The sequence below is a fragment of the Xenopus tropicalis genome, chromosome 1 (assembly GCF_000004195.4).
Source record: "Xenopus tropicalis strain Nigerian chromosome 1, UCB_Xtro_10.0, whole genome shotgun sequence".
Taxonomy (NCBI): domain Eukaryota; kingdom Metazoa; phylum Chordata; class Amphibia; order Anura; family Pipidae; genus Xenopus; species Xenopus tropicalis.
This window is the reverse complement of record NC_030677.2, coordinates 148824339-148840480: the sequence shown is the minus strand read 5'-3', so window position 1 is coordinate 148840480 and position 16142 is coordinate 148824339. Positions and strand designations below refer to the sequence as shown.

The window sequence follows — 16142 nt, the reverse complement described above, 5'->3', positions numbered from 1 at the left end:
TTGCCAATCAAGAGAAATCTGTGTTCCACTATCTTTTGTGTTAGTAGATTTCACCTTAGAGGGGTTTTTGGGTGTGGTGAGCACCAGGTGCTTCATGGTAATTGTAACTGTGTGCAAAAAAAGTATTCTATTTCCAGCAATAACCATGTCCACAATGGAAAGCTTTCTTTGAAGGTTCCTCATATTTCCTGCCGCTACTTTTGCAGAGGAAAACTGCATATACAACAGAAGACTGGAACCTGGTGTTATATTACCCTGCAGACACACCACCTCAGGGAAGCCTGACATCTTGGTGAGGTGCACCAACAACAACCATTACATGCCATAACAATATACTGATAAAAAACATGCCATATCTTTTTATGCTTTATTTGTTTCAGGTTAAAATACAAGAATGTGTATGGATGTGATATTTTCTTTACTGCTGAATTCTGCGGATGGACTGAATCTGGAAGGTTTGTGCATGGGATCCCCATTCTCTCCAGTGCTTGTATTCTCCAGAGTGGCGGTCACATTCCATGATGTACTGAAATCCGCGGTAACCAGGATACTGGTAGCACACCCAGCTGTAGAGGGATTCAAATATTTGTAACAATTGGTAGCTATATACATTTGGTAAGAGGATGTATAAGGACATTTAATCATGTTATATACTAGTCATGTATATACTAGCAAAAGCAAAAAAAAGAAAATAATTAGGCATAACTAAAATACATATTATGTATACTTTAGCAATGCTGTTTGGTTTTACAGTAGAAATAAGTACACACATTATCAACAAATATTTGTAACACATTTCAGTGAAAACAAATGCCTATATAGTATGTCCCTAAACTCCAACCCCAAGTATACAGATAACTGACTCTACAAACTCCATTATGAGCAAGTGTCCAGACCAGCCTCAGAAAATACATGTAACAGATAACAGACTGATATTATATAGAAAATGTGGGTGGCTGTAGAGCTGGCCATACACGCACCGATAATATCGTACGAAACCTCGTTTCATACGATATTCGGTGCGTGTATGGCAAGTCGGTGAGTCGACCGATATCGCAGGAGGCTGCTGATATCGGTCGACTCGCCAATCGGGCCGGTTAAAAGATTTTGATCGGGCGCCATAGAAGGCGCCTGAGCAAAATCTGCCGTCAGGGCTGAATCGGCAGAAGGAGGTAGAAATCCTATTGTTTCTACCTCCTTATCTGCTGTTTCAATCCTGCACGGTTAGTGGCAGATTGTACGATTTTTTGTGCGACCGATGGTCGCACGAAAGATCTAAAATCGCCATGTGTGTGGCCACATTAGGACTGAAATGGAAACTTTGACTTTTTGTAGGGGTGCTCCACCCACAGTGTCAGGGACTACACACATTTTTCTGTAAATAAGGAGAACTGTGAATCATGGGAGTTGTTGGTACATTGCATTCTGGAATAATAATATTTATTTGCCTTATGCTTGCCGTTTGCATGTAAGAAATCACAGTTTAGGATTCTACTATAAATCATGATTCAGAGAAGAAACAGCCTTGTGCTATTGCATTACTAGACAAGTGGATTAATCTCATCTATCTAGTTAGTGCTTTGTGGTTTTTGCCTTGCAACAGGATATCTGACCACGGGAAGTTACTGATGATTATCTCTAACAAACCCTCACTCAGTAAAGCTACATTTCTAAAGTTAAAGTATAAGTTCCTCCACACTGACAGATTCTTTTGAATATTTATAAATATTAATTAAAGTGATTTTATATCTTTGTAATATATATATATACAAGAAGAAGTATAGCCTGTAACCATATATGATTTTTTTAATGCAATAAATCATCTGAAAGCCCTTTAAAAGTGAGTAGAGAGCTATGACATTTCCTTCTGGCAGATTGTCGTGTGTTATATTTTTCCCTTTAGTAAATATGCTCCATTGTGCCAAATTGGCCTGTTCACACACAGATTAGGTGTTTTGGTTGTTGCTTAAATGCACAGATCAAGTAGGGGAGCAATTAGGTCTTTCCAGCAACAACCAATGAGAAGAGATAATAAGAGCAAAGCTAAATAACATCTTTTTCATTAAATTAGGTAAATATTAAAACATTGTGGCTATTTTTTTCTTCATACATATGTAGAATAATGCACTGGTTGTTTAATAAAGTGCAATAGGCAAGGTATGCCCAATGACTTACGCGCCAGAATGAACACGGAATGAGCCTACTTCATTGTTGCACCATCCCATAGCTTGCAGAGAGGGATAGTCATCACTTATCTCTCCTTTCCTTCCCAGGAAGTTTTCCTTCTCAAATATGGACATCTTGCAATCACGATGGTTCTGGAAAAAAACCAAAAGCTGTTGCCTTGATCTTATAACCGCGCACATCTTTGATAGAACTTTGCCCATTACAGAGCGACTGTTTCAGATCAGATGTAAGTTTCTTTAAAAAGCAGCATTAATTATATCCACATAGATAGAAATTTGAGGAAGGCCACCAGATGTTTAAAGGAACGCTGGGATCCTAATTATCAACAGATTGTGGTTACCAGAAGAACTATGCAGTATAGGACCCTGTCTCAGTTATAAATAAATCTGCTACACCTCTTATACATCACTGTAGTATCTCTTTGTATTTACGTGCAATACTTAGGACTAATGCACGTGGCACTTGTATTTGGGGCAATGGTCTTTATAGGCTGTGCTCTCCATTTTGCACTAGATTAAAAATCCAGTGTCAGGTAGTGCACAACATGCACTTTGCACCATTCCCAAGGTTTCATAATTATGTCCTAATGTGTATTGATAACTTTGGATATACTAGAGTTTAGAATCACGGGTCTATCAGCTTTTTCTGTTTAATTTGGTGGTGATTAGGCGAGGTAGGTCTGAATATCAGAATAAACTTTTTTCCCTTTTCCTAATACATGTATGAAATAGAATTTGGGTAATAGAAATCTTAAACCTTATACCTGAATTTGTGTGTAACTACTCTTTTCCCTTAAACAGTGCTAAGGAGTGTATTTATATTTGTTGTGTGCAGAGAACATTCCAGTTCAGCATATTTCCAGTTTTACACATAAGTGAGAAATTCCATATTGCTTGTGTTGGCAGATGCCACCTTAGGCCTGTACTCCTAGTGGCCATAATTTCAAGGTCCACTGCTGAGGAATTGCCAATTTAGTATATTTGCTGTGGCCAAAGGAGCAAACATATGGTTTAAAAGAAAAGAGCACATTGGTGGTTGTTTATATAAGGGGCATTAAATGAAAAGTAAATCCTGTTTATAAATAGTATACAATATATTGTACATTAAGGTGCTCTTTTATGTCCCTGATAAATACCCCTAAACCAGGGATCCCCAACCTTTTATACCTGTGAGCCACATTTAAATGGAAAAAGTGTTGGGGAGCAACACAAGCATGAAAAATGTTCCTGCGGTGCCAATAAGAGCTATAATTGGCTACTTAATAGCCCCTATGTTGACTGGACAGCCTACAGAAGGCTCTGTTTGGCATTATACTTGGTTTTTATGCAACCAAAACTTGCTCAAAATCCAGGAATTCAAAAATGAGCACCTGCTTTGAGGCCACTGAGAGCAACATCCAAAGGGTTGTAGAGCAACATGTTGCTCACAAGCCACTGGTTGGGGATCACTGCCCTAAACCTTTAAATGTTCACCATTTTAATGCAGAGATTCTTGTGTGCTGTTTATTTTGCTAAATGCACTTGAATAGAATTCAAGTTCACTAGTTTCAATTGTTCTGTTGCATAAATCCATGTGAAAACAATTTGCAAGCTGGATGGCAGCAGTGGAATGAGAAATGAAACAAACCCAACACATATATACAAATACATATAAACTGTTGTCAAGGGTAAGTGGAAAGTGAAGAATGGAGATGCAGAATTTTTGAAGCACTTGGGACTTCCTGGACAAATCAAGCTGCTTACTATATAGCAATCAAGTGTAAACAACACGGGGGTCATTTATTAACAATGGGCAACTGGGCAGTAAAGGTGGCTGCTGATTCGTGACTGATTCCGCAGCTTATGTGCCGGTATATGGGCACCCCCAACAGGCTACCCGACCAAGATCTGGCCTAAAATTGGGCAGATCTCGATTGTTATGACTTTCTGACAGATTGTAGACCGCATTGGGTCGTTGATGCAGTCCTCAGCCTGTCCGCACCTATGCCCGCTGTTGTAATCTGAACGTTTGGCTGTAGGGAACAAATAAGCCCGATAACACTCACCTTAAGTGGGCATATCGGGAGAAGACCCAGTGTATGGCCACTTTGACTCATGGCAAGCAATCACATGATTGCCTTCAGTGTTAAACCTACAGCTGGCTGGAAAAATCTAACCACTGATTGGTTGCTTTGGTTTACTGCCTAGGTGCAAATTTGCCCAGTGTTTATAAGTGAGCCCCAGGAAGTGAAAAGAGCAAGCAAAAACAAAATTTGATAAATGAGAACCAGATCATAAACCACTGACCAACATTGTACATTATGTTGTAGATCATACACTGGCTTAAAAATGCCAGTGGGCTCCAATCCACTATTTAAGCATTTATATCAATGATATCTGCCTGTAAGTGTGCCATTTGCCGATCTTAGCCCAAGCATGCACATTTTTTTGTGTGGCGTTTTGTAGCATAAATCTAAAATGTGTACTTACAGCACAGGCAATGGGTCGGAAAGAAGTCATTCGCTCAACATGATAGGCATTGCTGCCACTCCAGGCCTCCCAGCGGGGGTACTCTCCTCTCTCCAACACAAACTGCTGGCCTTGGAATCCTAAGTGCTCATAGCCAACCCATCTGCATGTCAGGAAAGAGAGGGGGATATGTTATATATATATATATATATATATATGTTGATAAGAGAATAAGTAAAAATAATTATCATTATTATGTATCTGTAAATCTGCTTAAGGCTGATGACCCATGGAGGGATTTATTTGCCTGGGATAGATCTCTGCTACGGCGGGCAACTAATCTCTCCAAAATGTCTTTCCACCAGCTACGATATGCATCACTTTGGTTTTCCAAAATTACACAAAGCCTCCACCTGCAGGCAACTTTGCATGACTTTGGAAAACAGAAGTGATGCGTAGGCCTTTACACCAGAGATCCGTATAAATAGAAATAGCATTTATGTACTTTATTTGCTTTCTGCTACTCTAGATATTTGTGTGTGAATGCATCTATTTCCAAGAATCTTAATCCACAGTAACATTTTCCTGGTTACTAATAATAAAAATAAAAAGTTAAAAGGAAGGGTCTATAAAGAATTTTGTAACTTTAGTAACTTACCACATATGTCAGGGCCATTTCTTTGTATGTATTAGTATGTAGTATCACAGATACTGCATGTCCAATGGTGGCGTAATTGTACTTTGCAAAATTGCTATTGGTGGGGAGTACAGATGACTTGTAAAAAGCCAAAAAGTACAGTATAAAGCCCTCAAAACCAAAGGGCAAACACAAAGTCCGAAAAGATTAAAATAATCCTATGACTCCAATATACTTCATAAACATTTTTAAAAATATTTATTTAGAACATGTTATTAAAAAATATACATAAATACACACCCCATGATACTCTGCCTTACACGTTTCATACCCTGCGGAAAGTTTTCATGGGCTTGTGACAATGAAGTACCACAGGGTATGAAAAGTGTATGTATCAGTGTGTCGTGGGGGTCTGTATTTTTTAAGCAGAGCCAGAACAGGTTTTTCACTATAGGCTAGGTTGCAGTACTCACACTCTGCCATGTTTACACGCTTTTAAGAGGACTTCCCGGGATTATTTCAATCCCCAAAATTTGTGTCATTAAGCTTGTGGATATCACTTCCCTAACATTATTACACAGCTTTATACCTGTACCTACTCTGTGTGTTTTGTTTTTGCAGAAATCTGCCCATTGGTTTATTCTATAAAAGAAACTGAAACAGCTAGGTGAGGCCCCAGCTAAAAAAAATACTGGTGTAGAACACTTCACCTGTGCCATTAGCCTTGCAGAAGGCAACAAAACTTCATAAGATGACTGCCAAACTTAGTACAGGTATTGGACCTGTTATCCAGATTGTTCGGGCCTAGTTTTCCAGATAAGGGATCTTTCCTTAATTTGGATCTCCTTACCTTAAGTCTACTAAAAAATTATATAAACACTGATTTAAACCCAATAGGATTGTTTTGTCACCAAAAAGGATTCATTATATCTTAGTTGGGCTCAAGTACAAGGTACTGTTTTATTATTACATAGAAAAAGGGAATCATTTTTAAAAATGTGAATTATTTAATTAAAATAGACTCTATGGGAGACGGCCTTGCTGTAATTCTGAGCTTTCTGGATAACAGGTTCCCGGATCCCATACCTGTAATTGCTGCCTTTTTTCAACTGCATTGCAAGACAAAAACAGTATACTCACGCTCCACTTTCTATTTTAAATGAGCGAACAGTTTCAAATCCACATTCCATAATATTGTAGCATTCAGCTGTAAACTCGTGTCTCCGTCCCTGAAAACATTCTTCATCCCATACAATTATCTGAAGGCAAAAAAAAAAAAGTCTAGCCTGAAAGAATCTTGGCAGCAATTCTAGACAGGTAACAGTATACATAGAAGTTGTTAACAACACAAGGCTTCTTGCCTTTGTTACAAGAGATCTTTTGTTGTTGTATATACCATTATATTACAGGCTTTTCAACCTGGTTGCATAGGAAAATAGGTACTTTAGTAATTCTGTATATAGCAAATGTTTGCAGTGGAGCATATATGAGTTTATATGTTCACAATATGCTCATGAATCATTTTCTTTTCTTTTTTTTAATTTATGTGCATCTTTACTTGTGGAATAAAGGGCCTACCTACTGTTCAGCTGCACTTCTATTGTCTGTGCCTGTGAATCCAGTAGCACAATTATACTAATCATGGCATCACATCTTTATAAGGTCCGTTTCATTCAACCAAAGTTTTTGTCTCTCTCTTTTTCATATACAGTATTTGTGAGCACATATATCATTTTGGGATTTAATATTTCTTACATGTATATGTAATCCACTTATTTCCCTCCTCGGCATGTAAAAATATACTGTTTTGTGCCTCAAAAACGTTGAAGCATTGTTTCTTGTATGCACCCAATGATCAGAATAATATAGCTTTAACACATCATAACTGTATTTTTCTTGCTGTAAAGAATCAACCAAACCAATGAGCAGTTTGCAACAGACTAAATATATAACTGGAGATATTGATTAACTAGAAAAAGATATAGAACTCTGTGGAAACTGAAGGATAAATGGGCTGTTGGGTACAGTTTGGGTTATTCTCACAGCAGATTTAATTATAGAGGGATGCAGAAGAGGTATACTGTAATATAAGGGTGTGATCCAGACATACAAATATGTCCAACCCCCACAGATTCCATAGATTTCTAGTAAGAAGTTCCACATGTTTATCATGGTAGGAACAGACATTTAGAGCAGACTATATAAGCAGGATTATAACGGTTCCATTTGTATCTCTCAAGCATTCAACTGCATCGAGACTCAGGAGGTGAGAACTGGTGTGCACGCACAGCCTATTATTCTATCAGTATAGTTATTGGCTATTTATTAACTTTAAAAATGTGTCAGTGTCAGTTTAAGTTAGGTATTGAAAAGGCAAAAGGCATTCAAATCCCATTATTTCAGTGCCATGTCAATGAGTTTTACCAAATTATAGCCCAGAAATAAACTCAATGACCTCTTCTCTCACTTTACCACACAAAAGTTCTCCATCATCCTAGAAGAAATAATGGGATTTCGCCAGGTCTGGTGCTTAAAATAAATGAAGCGAGTAAACTAGGTGGCATAGATGCATTGCCACCGAGACCACTGTTTTATAATCAGGAAAAGTCTAAAAAAGCATCAGTTTCTGAAAAATGTGACCATTTTCCAGCTGTTACACATAAGTCTCCTAGTTGCTGATGTGTTTCAAAAATGAAAAATGGTAAAAATCTCAAATGTGTCCTGCTACATAATGTTGGTTCAAACATAGCCTAAGCCCATATTCATACATGCCAAGCTAAAACAAGAGTTTATAAAATAGCCTTGATAGATATAATAAATATTTGTTTAAACTTTCTCTAATGGGCGCAGGCCAATTTCATTCATTAACATTGTGTTACCAATACACCAGGTACAGCGGAGATGCAGGTAAGGAAGGACCCTACAATGCAGTAATATTTATTTGTGCAGATGAGGATTTAAGAAGCAGCAACTTATGAAAAAAATATATAAGGGTCTCTACTTTATTTACAAATGTTATTTGCTTATGTATGATTACCTTCCAGTGTCCAGAAAATTTGGTACAATGTTGAGTCATTCTGTCTTTGTCCTACACAAAAATAAATTAATAATGTAAATGGAAATGTAATTTATTTCTTTATTTCAAACATTATTATTCCAACAACCTCACGTGAGTTATCATATAAACTGAGAATTACTAATTCACCAGAAATATTGCCTTGTTTAGTTAATAACACAACTAACCTACATGAGCTGGTTCTTATCCTTCCTATTATCCTCACATAAATGTTTATTTTTCATACTTTTAATCTGCTGATTTTCTTTACACATAAATTGTAACATTTTATATGCAATACTCTTTCCCCCTTTCACTGAAATTCCCCCTGTGGTGTTTTCTAAGGTGCATGCCATGGTGTCCAAGAGGGCATAGCAATATGCCTTTGGGGCTTTGGTCAGTAACAAATGACTAATACAGGTATGGGATTCAATATCCAGGAACCCGTTAAAGTTCTGAATTACAGGAAGGCAATCTCCCATAAACTCCTTTTTATTCAAATAATTTGAGCTTTTAAACACAATTTCCTATTCGAAAGACCCTTGGTCACTAGCATTCTGGATAACAGGTCCCATACCTGTAATGGGAAGTCTTGAGGTATAAGAGGAGCAGGAGGCTTGTCTAAAGTAGGGGACCTTTAGCCACTGCACATTTCTTGTAAATGTCATTATCTGCATCAAAATTTGGCTTGACCCATTATTGCTATACGTAACCCTAATGTGTGTACAACTACAAATCAAGACAAGGATAACATTAGAAAGCCTCTGTTGCCATAAATATACAACAATAATGATTTAAGAAAGAACAGCTTGCAATATTGGACTGCAGATTGTTTTGCTGATGGTGTGGGATAGTGTATGGTATGTTTCTGCATCTTAAAAACCCATTTAAGTGATTTAATAAATAGAAGTCTTTTGTTTTTCAAGAGCTTTACAAGAATGCTCTGTTAATGTTGCTTGTATTGGAATGCTTTCACAGGCTGTCCCAGATGACTGCACTCAAGAGCCCGGCTTGTGTGCCAACCACTGCATTAAGTAATCAATCTGGCATAACAATCCTTTCTTTGCATTCGTACAAGTAAGGCTCTAATGATATCTTTTGGGTAAATCCATCCTATTTTCATTGTGAAATAGCCATTGTGTGCATATGTACATGTATGTATATCTATCTTGTTGCCTCTGAATAGTAACGATAGATAATGTATGCAAATGAAATTCTTAAGGGAAAATTTGGAAGAAAACACAGTGCTGGCCATTCAAGGCATATAGCTTTATTATAGGAAGAAGGTAAGATGATGGCCAGACAAACTTCCTTTCTATGGTGGAAGCTTGTAACAGGGAAAGCCAACACTACTGAAAACAATATACAAGCAGCACAACACAATTTCACAAGAATGCACCAGTGTAAATTACTCATGAAACAATAAGGAGGTTTTAAACCATTCACCCACAATTCTGTGTACTGCTTTTACATTGTATTAAATAGGCATGCATGTATATTTTAGTATGACTTTAACAATCTGCCACACATGGTTAAATTACCAAATTACTGGATCATGAATAATTTGGACACTAATGAAATCAGTTAGACCTGCACCCAAATGTGTTTTCAGTTCTGAAATAATACAGATATTAGAGCTGTTTTGCAGATGGATTTAAACATTAAGTAAATGCAATAGAGTTGCTTTCCTTCCAATAAGGATTTATTATATCTTATTTGGGATCAAGTAAAAGTTACTGATCAATTATTGAAGAGAAAAAGGAAATCATTTTTTAAAAATTGAATTTGATTTCAGAGCTTTCAGGATAATGGGTTTCTGGAAAATGGATTCCATACCTGTACATCCAGTCATATGTGATGGTAGTCATTCAAAGTGGTGAGCAGAGGGTCTCGTACATGGAGCAATCATTGACTATTTCTCTAGAAATGGGTCATGCCTCATTCCATGTGCAGCCTGCTTTATCCTCACTCAGGACAGTGGCACATTCAAAGTGGCTTTCAAGGGGTGGTTTATTCATTTTGGGAATCCTGCATTTGAAATTATGTTCCAGGTACAGGTAACATAACCTTATTTACCCTGTGTATTTAAAGGTGCTGTATATATTAATATCACTATACATAATTTATGTGACGCATTCTAGCTAGGGCCTGCTCTTTTTAGTTGAAAATGGGCTTTATATTATCACACAACACTAACATGTAAAAAATATCATATGTCTATCTCTCTGTCTGTCTACCATGATCAGCCTGCCTGTCTATCTATCTATTTAATTTGGCTGTACAATGAACTGTACCTTTAATGGCAAACTACAGCTAAATGCAAGTTCAGTTAAAGGAATTGCTTCAGATGTTTCCAAGTATACTTGGAAAACGTTTTTCACACTATCAGAACTTGGCAAGTGATGTATAATGTGTTCCATGCAGGCAGTAATAATTTGTTCCAAATTTCATGCTTACACCATACAGGAAGATCCATAGTAAAGCTACGCCACTGACATCTGATACAAGTAGAGAGAAGTGAAAACAGTTTTATTCCGCTATCTTGTTGTCGCTGAAAGTTTAGTACGTTTTTATGATGTTTAGATAAAGCCATCTAATGCTGCTTAATAAAGAATGGTAAAGCCACTGAAGAACCATTGAAACCATGAAGTGCACTATAGGAGCAATTTTGGCCAGATCAGTTGGCATACTTGTACTTTAATCAGCCTTGGGGCACTACCAAAACCCTGTTTTTATTTTTGTATTGTACCAATGTTTTCTAAAGAAGCCAGACCAACCTTCTATGTAGTTGTAGCCCACACAAACCAATGTCTTTAATGGTGGTCGAGGGGTTGATCTTGGGATCCTCTCCCCTTTAAAAAGCTACAACCTTTATGCACTGGTCAAAAGAAACTTTAACCAAGATAATGCAACCAAACAGGAAGGCTCCAGCCTATGGAAAATATAGCTAAAAGGAAATAAGATTACCTTGTGGTGTTTACCTAGAGATAAACACGGTGACTTAGCAACTTTATGATTATAATCTTGTAACTATATAATGCTGTTTTCAAAAATATATCTACTTGCAAAGAATGAATCCATAGCAAGAAACTAGGTCAGGAAATCCCTCTGAGTTTTCTTGTAGTCTACAAAGAAACTGAACATAATTGTCCAGAAAAATCATAGGGATTACTGGCCTTCTAAAACAAACTTGTGGTATCCTGTAGCCAGTGATATTGTAAGATAATTTGCAATTGGTCCTAATTTTTCCTATGTTTTGTTTAGCAGCTTTCCAGTTTGAAATTCACCATCTGGTGGTTAGGGTTTGATTTGCGCCAGCAACCAGTGGTTTGAATGACATACTGGAAGATGAATAGGAGAGGGTCCTCAATATTGTAGGCTCACAATAGTTTTTTGGTTGCCAGACAGAAGGAGAAGGCAAATGGTTCAAAGAGTATAAAAAATTGAAAAGTTGCTATGAATAGGACAAACAAAAAGACAAACTACACATTTAAAGCACTGCACTGACAAGGTTTGTGTGTTTGGACAGAAACTGGTCTATTTTAAATAGCTGCCAAATCTTGCAGCTGTGAGTACAGTACATTCTGTAATTTGTACCTGATTATTTTCTGCAGTTTGTCATGAAAAAGAAATCTGACAGGAAGTTTTTCTAAGACTCGTCTGCCAGAGAAACAATGCCCTTGAGACAACTGAGGCAGTGAAAATGTTAATCTTCTCTAGCTGCAACCACGTGGATAAAAACAACGTAGATAAAATGTTCCCTAATTATTTCCAATAAGTTGGATCCAAAACAAACGAGCAAAACCGCCTGTATGTTTTTTGTTTTGCTTTGTTTTTCTGTATCATTAAGAAATAGCAATTATGATATGATGGGGAAATAAAAAACACCCACACAGACAAATTCCAGTGAGTATTTGTATTTATCATACAAAGGATTATATGGACAGAGTGGCATTGCTAGTCTTCCCTTTATTGCAGTGATCCATGCACAGGCTGAACATTAGGATACAGGCATGGGATCTGTTAACTGGAAACCTGTTATCCTTGTTCAGAAGTACGGGCCATCTCCTATATACTCCATTTTAATAAAAAAAAGTTACATTTTTTTTTCTCAATAATAATAAAACAGTACCTTGTACTTGATCCCAACAAAAATAATAACCCTTACTGAAGGCAAAACAATCCTATTGGGTTTATTTAATGTTTAAATTATTGTTTAGTTGACAGTTTCAAGTAAGCAATCCAAATTAGGGAAAGACCCCTAATAACAAATCATAGGAACACATTTAAGCTGAATATAATATAAAACTAGGGAGTCTAAAACAGCTGCCAGGAGTTCCTTGGAAGAAGGGAAGTAAATTCATAGAAATAAATTGCACTATGGGGGGCATTTACTAATGTTTTGGGGTTTTTTTACTAACGATTTTTTTTTTTTTTTACAATTCAGATTTTTTTTAGCACCAAAACTCAAAAAAGTCGGAAAAACTTTTTCAAGATTTACTAAGCATCAAAATGGCTAAAAATCTAATTACATTTTACTCCACAAATTCATAGAAATAAATTGCACTGTGGGGGGCATTTACTGATGTTTTGGTTTTTTTTAACAAACGATTTTTTTTTTTTACAATTCAGATTTTTTAGCACCAAAACTCAAAAAAGTTGAGAAAACTTTTTCAAGATTTACTAAGCATCAAAATGGCTAAGAATCTAATTACATTTTACTCTAGACTTTTGTTACAACTTTTTAAATGGGCAGCTGTGATTAATCCCAGGATCTGTTGCAGTGATTCACTTTGGGTGAAAACTTCCATCATTTTCCAGAAAATTCTGAATTTTAGTACACAGTGTGTTCCTAGGGCATGGGCTTAAAGAAAGTGTTTGTGCAAAGAATAGTTTCACTTGGAAGTGTGTGGGTATCCAATCAGTATATCTAGGTGAGGCTATGGATATGAAATTGCTTATTCCTATGAAATTGTTAATATAAAATACATATTACTAGAGTGTTTTAACTCTAGGTGGATTAGCAGTGCCAAAAACAGGAGCATATGCAAAAGGCTTTAAATTGGGCAGATGTTTCAGATACTGCAGTGCTTACCTTGAACTAGCAGCCGAGAGTCCCAGGAAGGCAATGTGCTGAGTGGCCTTTGTATTGGGCTTTATATAGCCTGCTGACTGAGTGGCAAAATGATGGCAATAGCTTTATTGAAAGCCCTAAGTCAGCACATGCACGGAGGCCTCATTCAGGAGATGTGCTACCAAACAAAGGGTATAATCTATACAGGACATGGTAATGTATAGAAACGCAAACACATCAGCTTTCTGTTTAGCAGTCAAATACATTTTGCAGGACTTCTACACCCCCAAGTGGGACACTGTTATTTTTTTAAATTAAGACTCAGGAGGTAGAATAATTCTTCTGAGGGTCAAATCAGCTATCGTAAAGTGCGGGTCACATGCTTAGTCACAGAAGGGTTTATAACGATGATCTTGCCCTGGCACACTGTTATAATTAATACTGCATGATGAGAACATTGTGTATGCATTATATTAGTATATTATCCCATTTGGTTTAGGGAAAATAGACCCTGTTTGAAGGTCTAGGCTGCTATACACAGCCAGATTGCTTTCTACATTCCTTTATCAAACGGCATCACTGGAGGCCAAAAAAGTGATTTCATAAATAAACGTAACATGCACAATGCAAAAGGTGCAGGTAATGGATCTGGCCAAATCCTTTGTTAAAGGTTCATCCAAATACCGGACTGACATCAAATTCAAATTTGCATATGTAAATTAGGCCAAGGAAGGGTTAAAGAAAACTGTGCATGCAGCGCACGGTTAAAATTTTTCAGCTTCCGTGTTTATGCGGTGTCTCTAAACCTAATGCATAAAATATAGCAGAGAACATATACATCAAACCTGTTTGGTATAGAAAGAATATCTTTCTTTTAATCAAGTTATATGAAGAAAATTATCTTTTCTAATGGATTTTTTTCATGCTGTTTGCTTAGTAGAATTCTTCAGTTCCAGCAGACATAATCTGACATGACAATAGGTGCATGGAGCCAGCTGATACCTTCCTAACATCCATGGTCTTCCCCTGCTCAGCACTTCTTGTTCAGGAATCCATAAATAATAGACTGGGTTTGGAATCAAATTGCCACAGGCATTCAAGATAAAAATCACTGATTCCACTGATATATTTGAAGTACAAGGATACAAATAATATATTTTTTGCTTTATTTGTGTGGCCAGCTTGATAGATATCCTTATTAAGATCAAGTTTTTCCATATATTTCTGGCAAGTAGAAACTTAACTTCCAATTACCCATTGTAAGTCCTATTAGTAAAGGATCAGAAATAAACTGACTTGATGCTCTATTTGAGTTAGGTCTTACATCTGTAGTTCCCAAACTGTGGGACTGGCTCCAGAGAATTGGGAGAAGGGGCAGAGTGAGGCCAGTTAAGTGAAATTTGGGTGCGTGCCCATTTGCTCTCCCACCTAGTCCTTTTGGCTTTGTGTCTGTTTTTTTTTTTTTTTTTACTTTTCCCCAGGGGTATTAAATGAGCCCTCAAATGTCTCTGAACTGGGATTATTTTAACTGCCTTTTTAAGCTTGTTGTATATGCGTTGACCATTTCCAAGATCCTTTTTTCAAAAAAGGAAAAAACCCAATACTTCATTCTAAAATAAGGCAATAAGGCTTACAGACAATGGACTTACCTGTTCTCTCTTTACCTCAACTTATTTCCTCAGTTACTAATCCTCCTCTTCTCATCTCTTACCCAACTAAAACCTAACTATCAATAAAGGTGAACCATACACCTCCAACCTATCCCTATATATCTCTTGTTATCAATAATATATAAATCAAAAACAGCAATATTACATGCTTTTCTTATTGAAAGAAACTATATAAACTGTCATTATTGATTATGTTTAATAAAAAAAGAAGTTACAAAAAAAAAATTAGTAACAAATAGGATTATACGTGTATATGTGTAAATTACATTCTATTGTTCTAAAATACTGTCGATTAATGGTATGTATACAGTGCACTAAATTGATAGATTTATTTCAAAACTGATACCAACATAAAGTGCAGAATAAGACCCATAGCACAATGCCACTTTATTTACTGTGGTCCTCTCGGAGATAATGGCCAATATACTCTTTTTCTGTTTTCCACTTTCCATTCAGATGAGACAGCCCCCTCTTCCCCCATATGCAGTTCGGTGCCACACGTTGCCATAGGTAAAGTGTTTTTATTGATATGAAACTGATTTGGGGTTTTATAGTATTAGCAGTGGTGCTAGTTTAACCAGCCAAATGTCACAACATCCAAAAGTATAAAAAATAGAAGCTACGCAAACATATGCTGTAATGGGTTACCCCATTACAACCACCAGTGTACTATGGATGTGTTGGGGGACATATTAAGGGAGTTTAAGGAGTAAGCTTCCAAACGTAAAATTGCTCCAGAAAATGATGGCACGTGGGGTTCTGGCCTCTGCCAAACCTGGAGTGGGTGACGGTGAAGCCTGATTCATTTTAAATGCTTTATGGCAGAGACCTTCCAGCACTGGTGATGCCTGAAATTGTGCATGGTGATATAAAACCCATTCTCCCAGTGTGTAGTTTCTGTGCTGATACTGATTACTGTCAGTAATGCACACATTTTGGGATTTAAATGAGAATCATTCACGGAATATAAACATGAAGCTAGGCAAAACAAAACAGGGCATTCCAGGTGTTTGTTATTCTTTCTATTTATCTCCTCTCTGATTCATATTATGAATCATATTATATCAGTACT

The 16142-nt window shown here is 36.8% G+C and overlaps 1 protein-coding gene across 1 annotated transcript; it reads right to left on the bottom strand.

Annotated features, from left to right (window-relative positions):
* Positions 1 to 353: 353 nt before the first annotated feature.
* Positions 354 to 13448, bottom strand: cryba4 (crystallin beta A4). Its single transcript, NM_001103017.1, is given in 6 exon segments — positions 354 to 566; positions 2176 to 2318; positions 4656 to 4797; positions 6412 to 6530; positions 8309 to 8359; positions 13422 to 13448. Coding segments are annotated over 5 exon segments (591 nt in total). The 5' UTR covers positions 8348 to 8359; positions 13422 to 13448; the 3' UTR covers positions 354 to 418.
* Positions 13449 to 16142: the final 2694 nt, after the last annotated feature.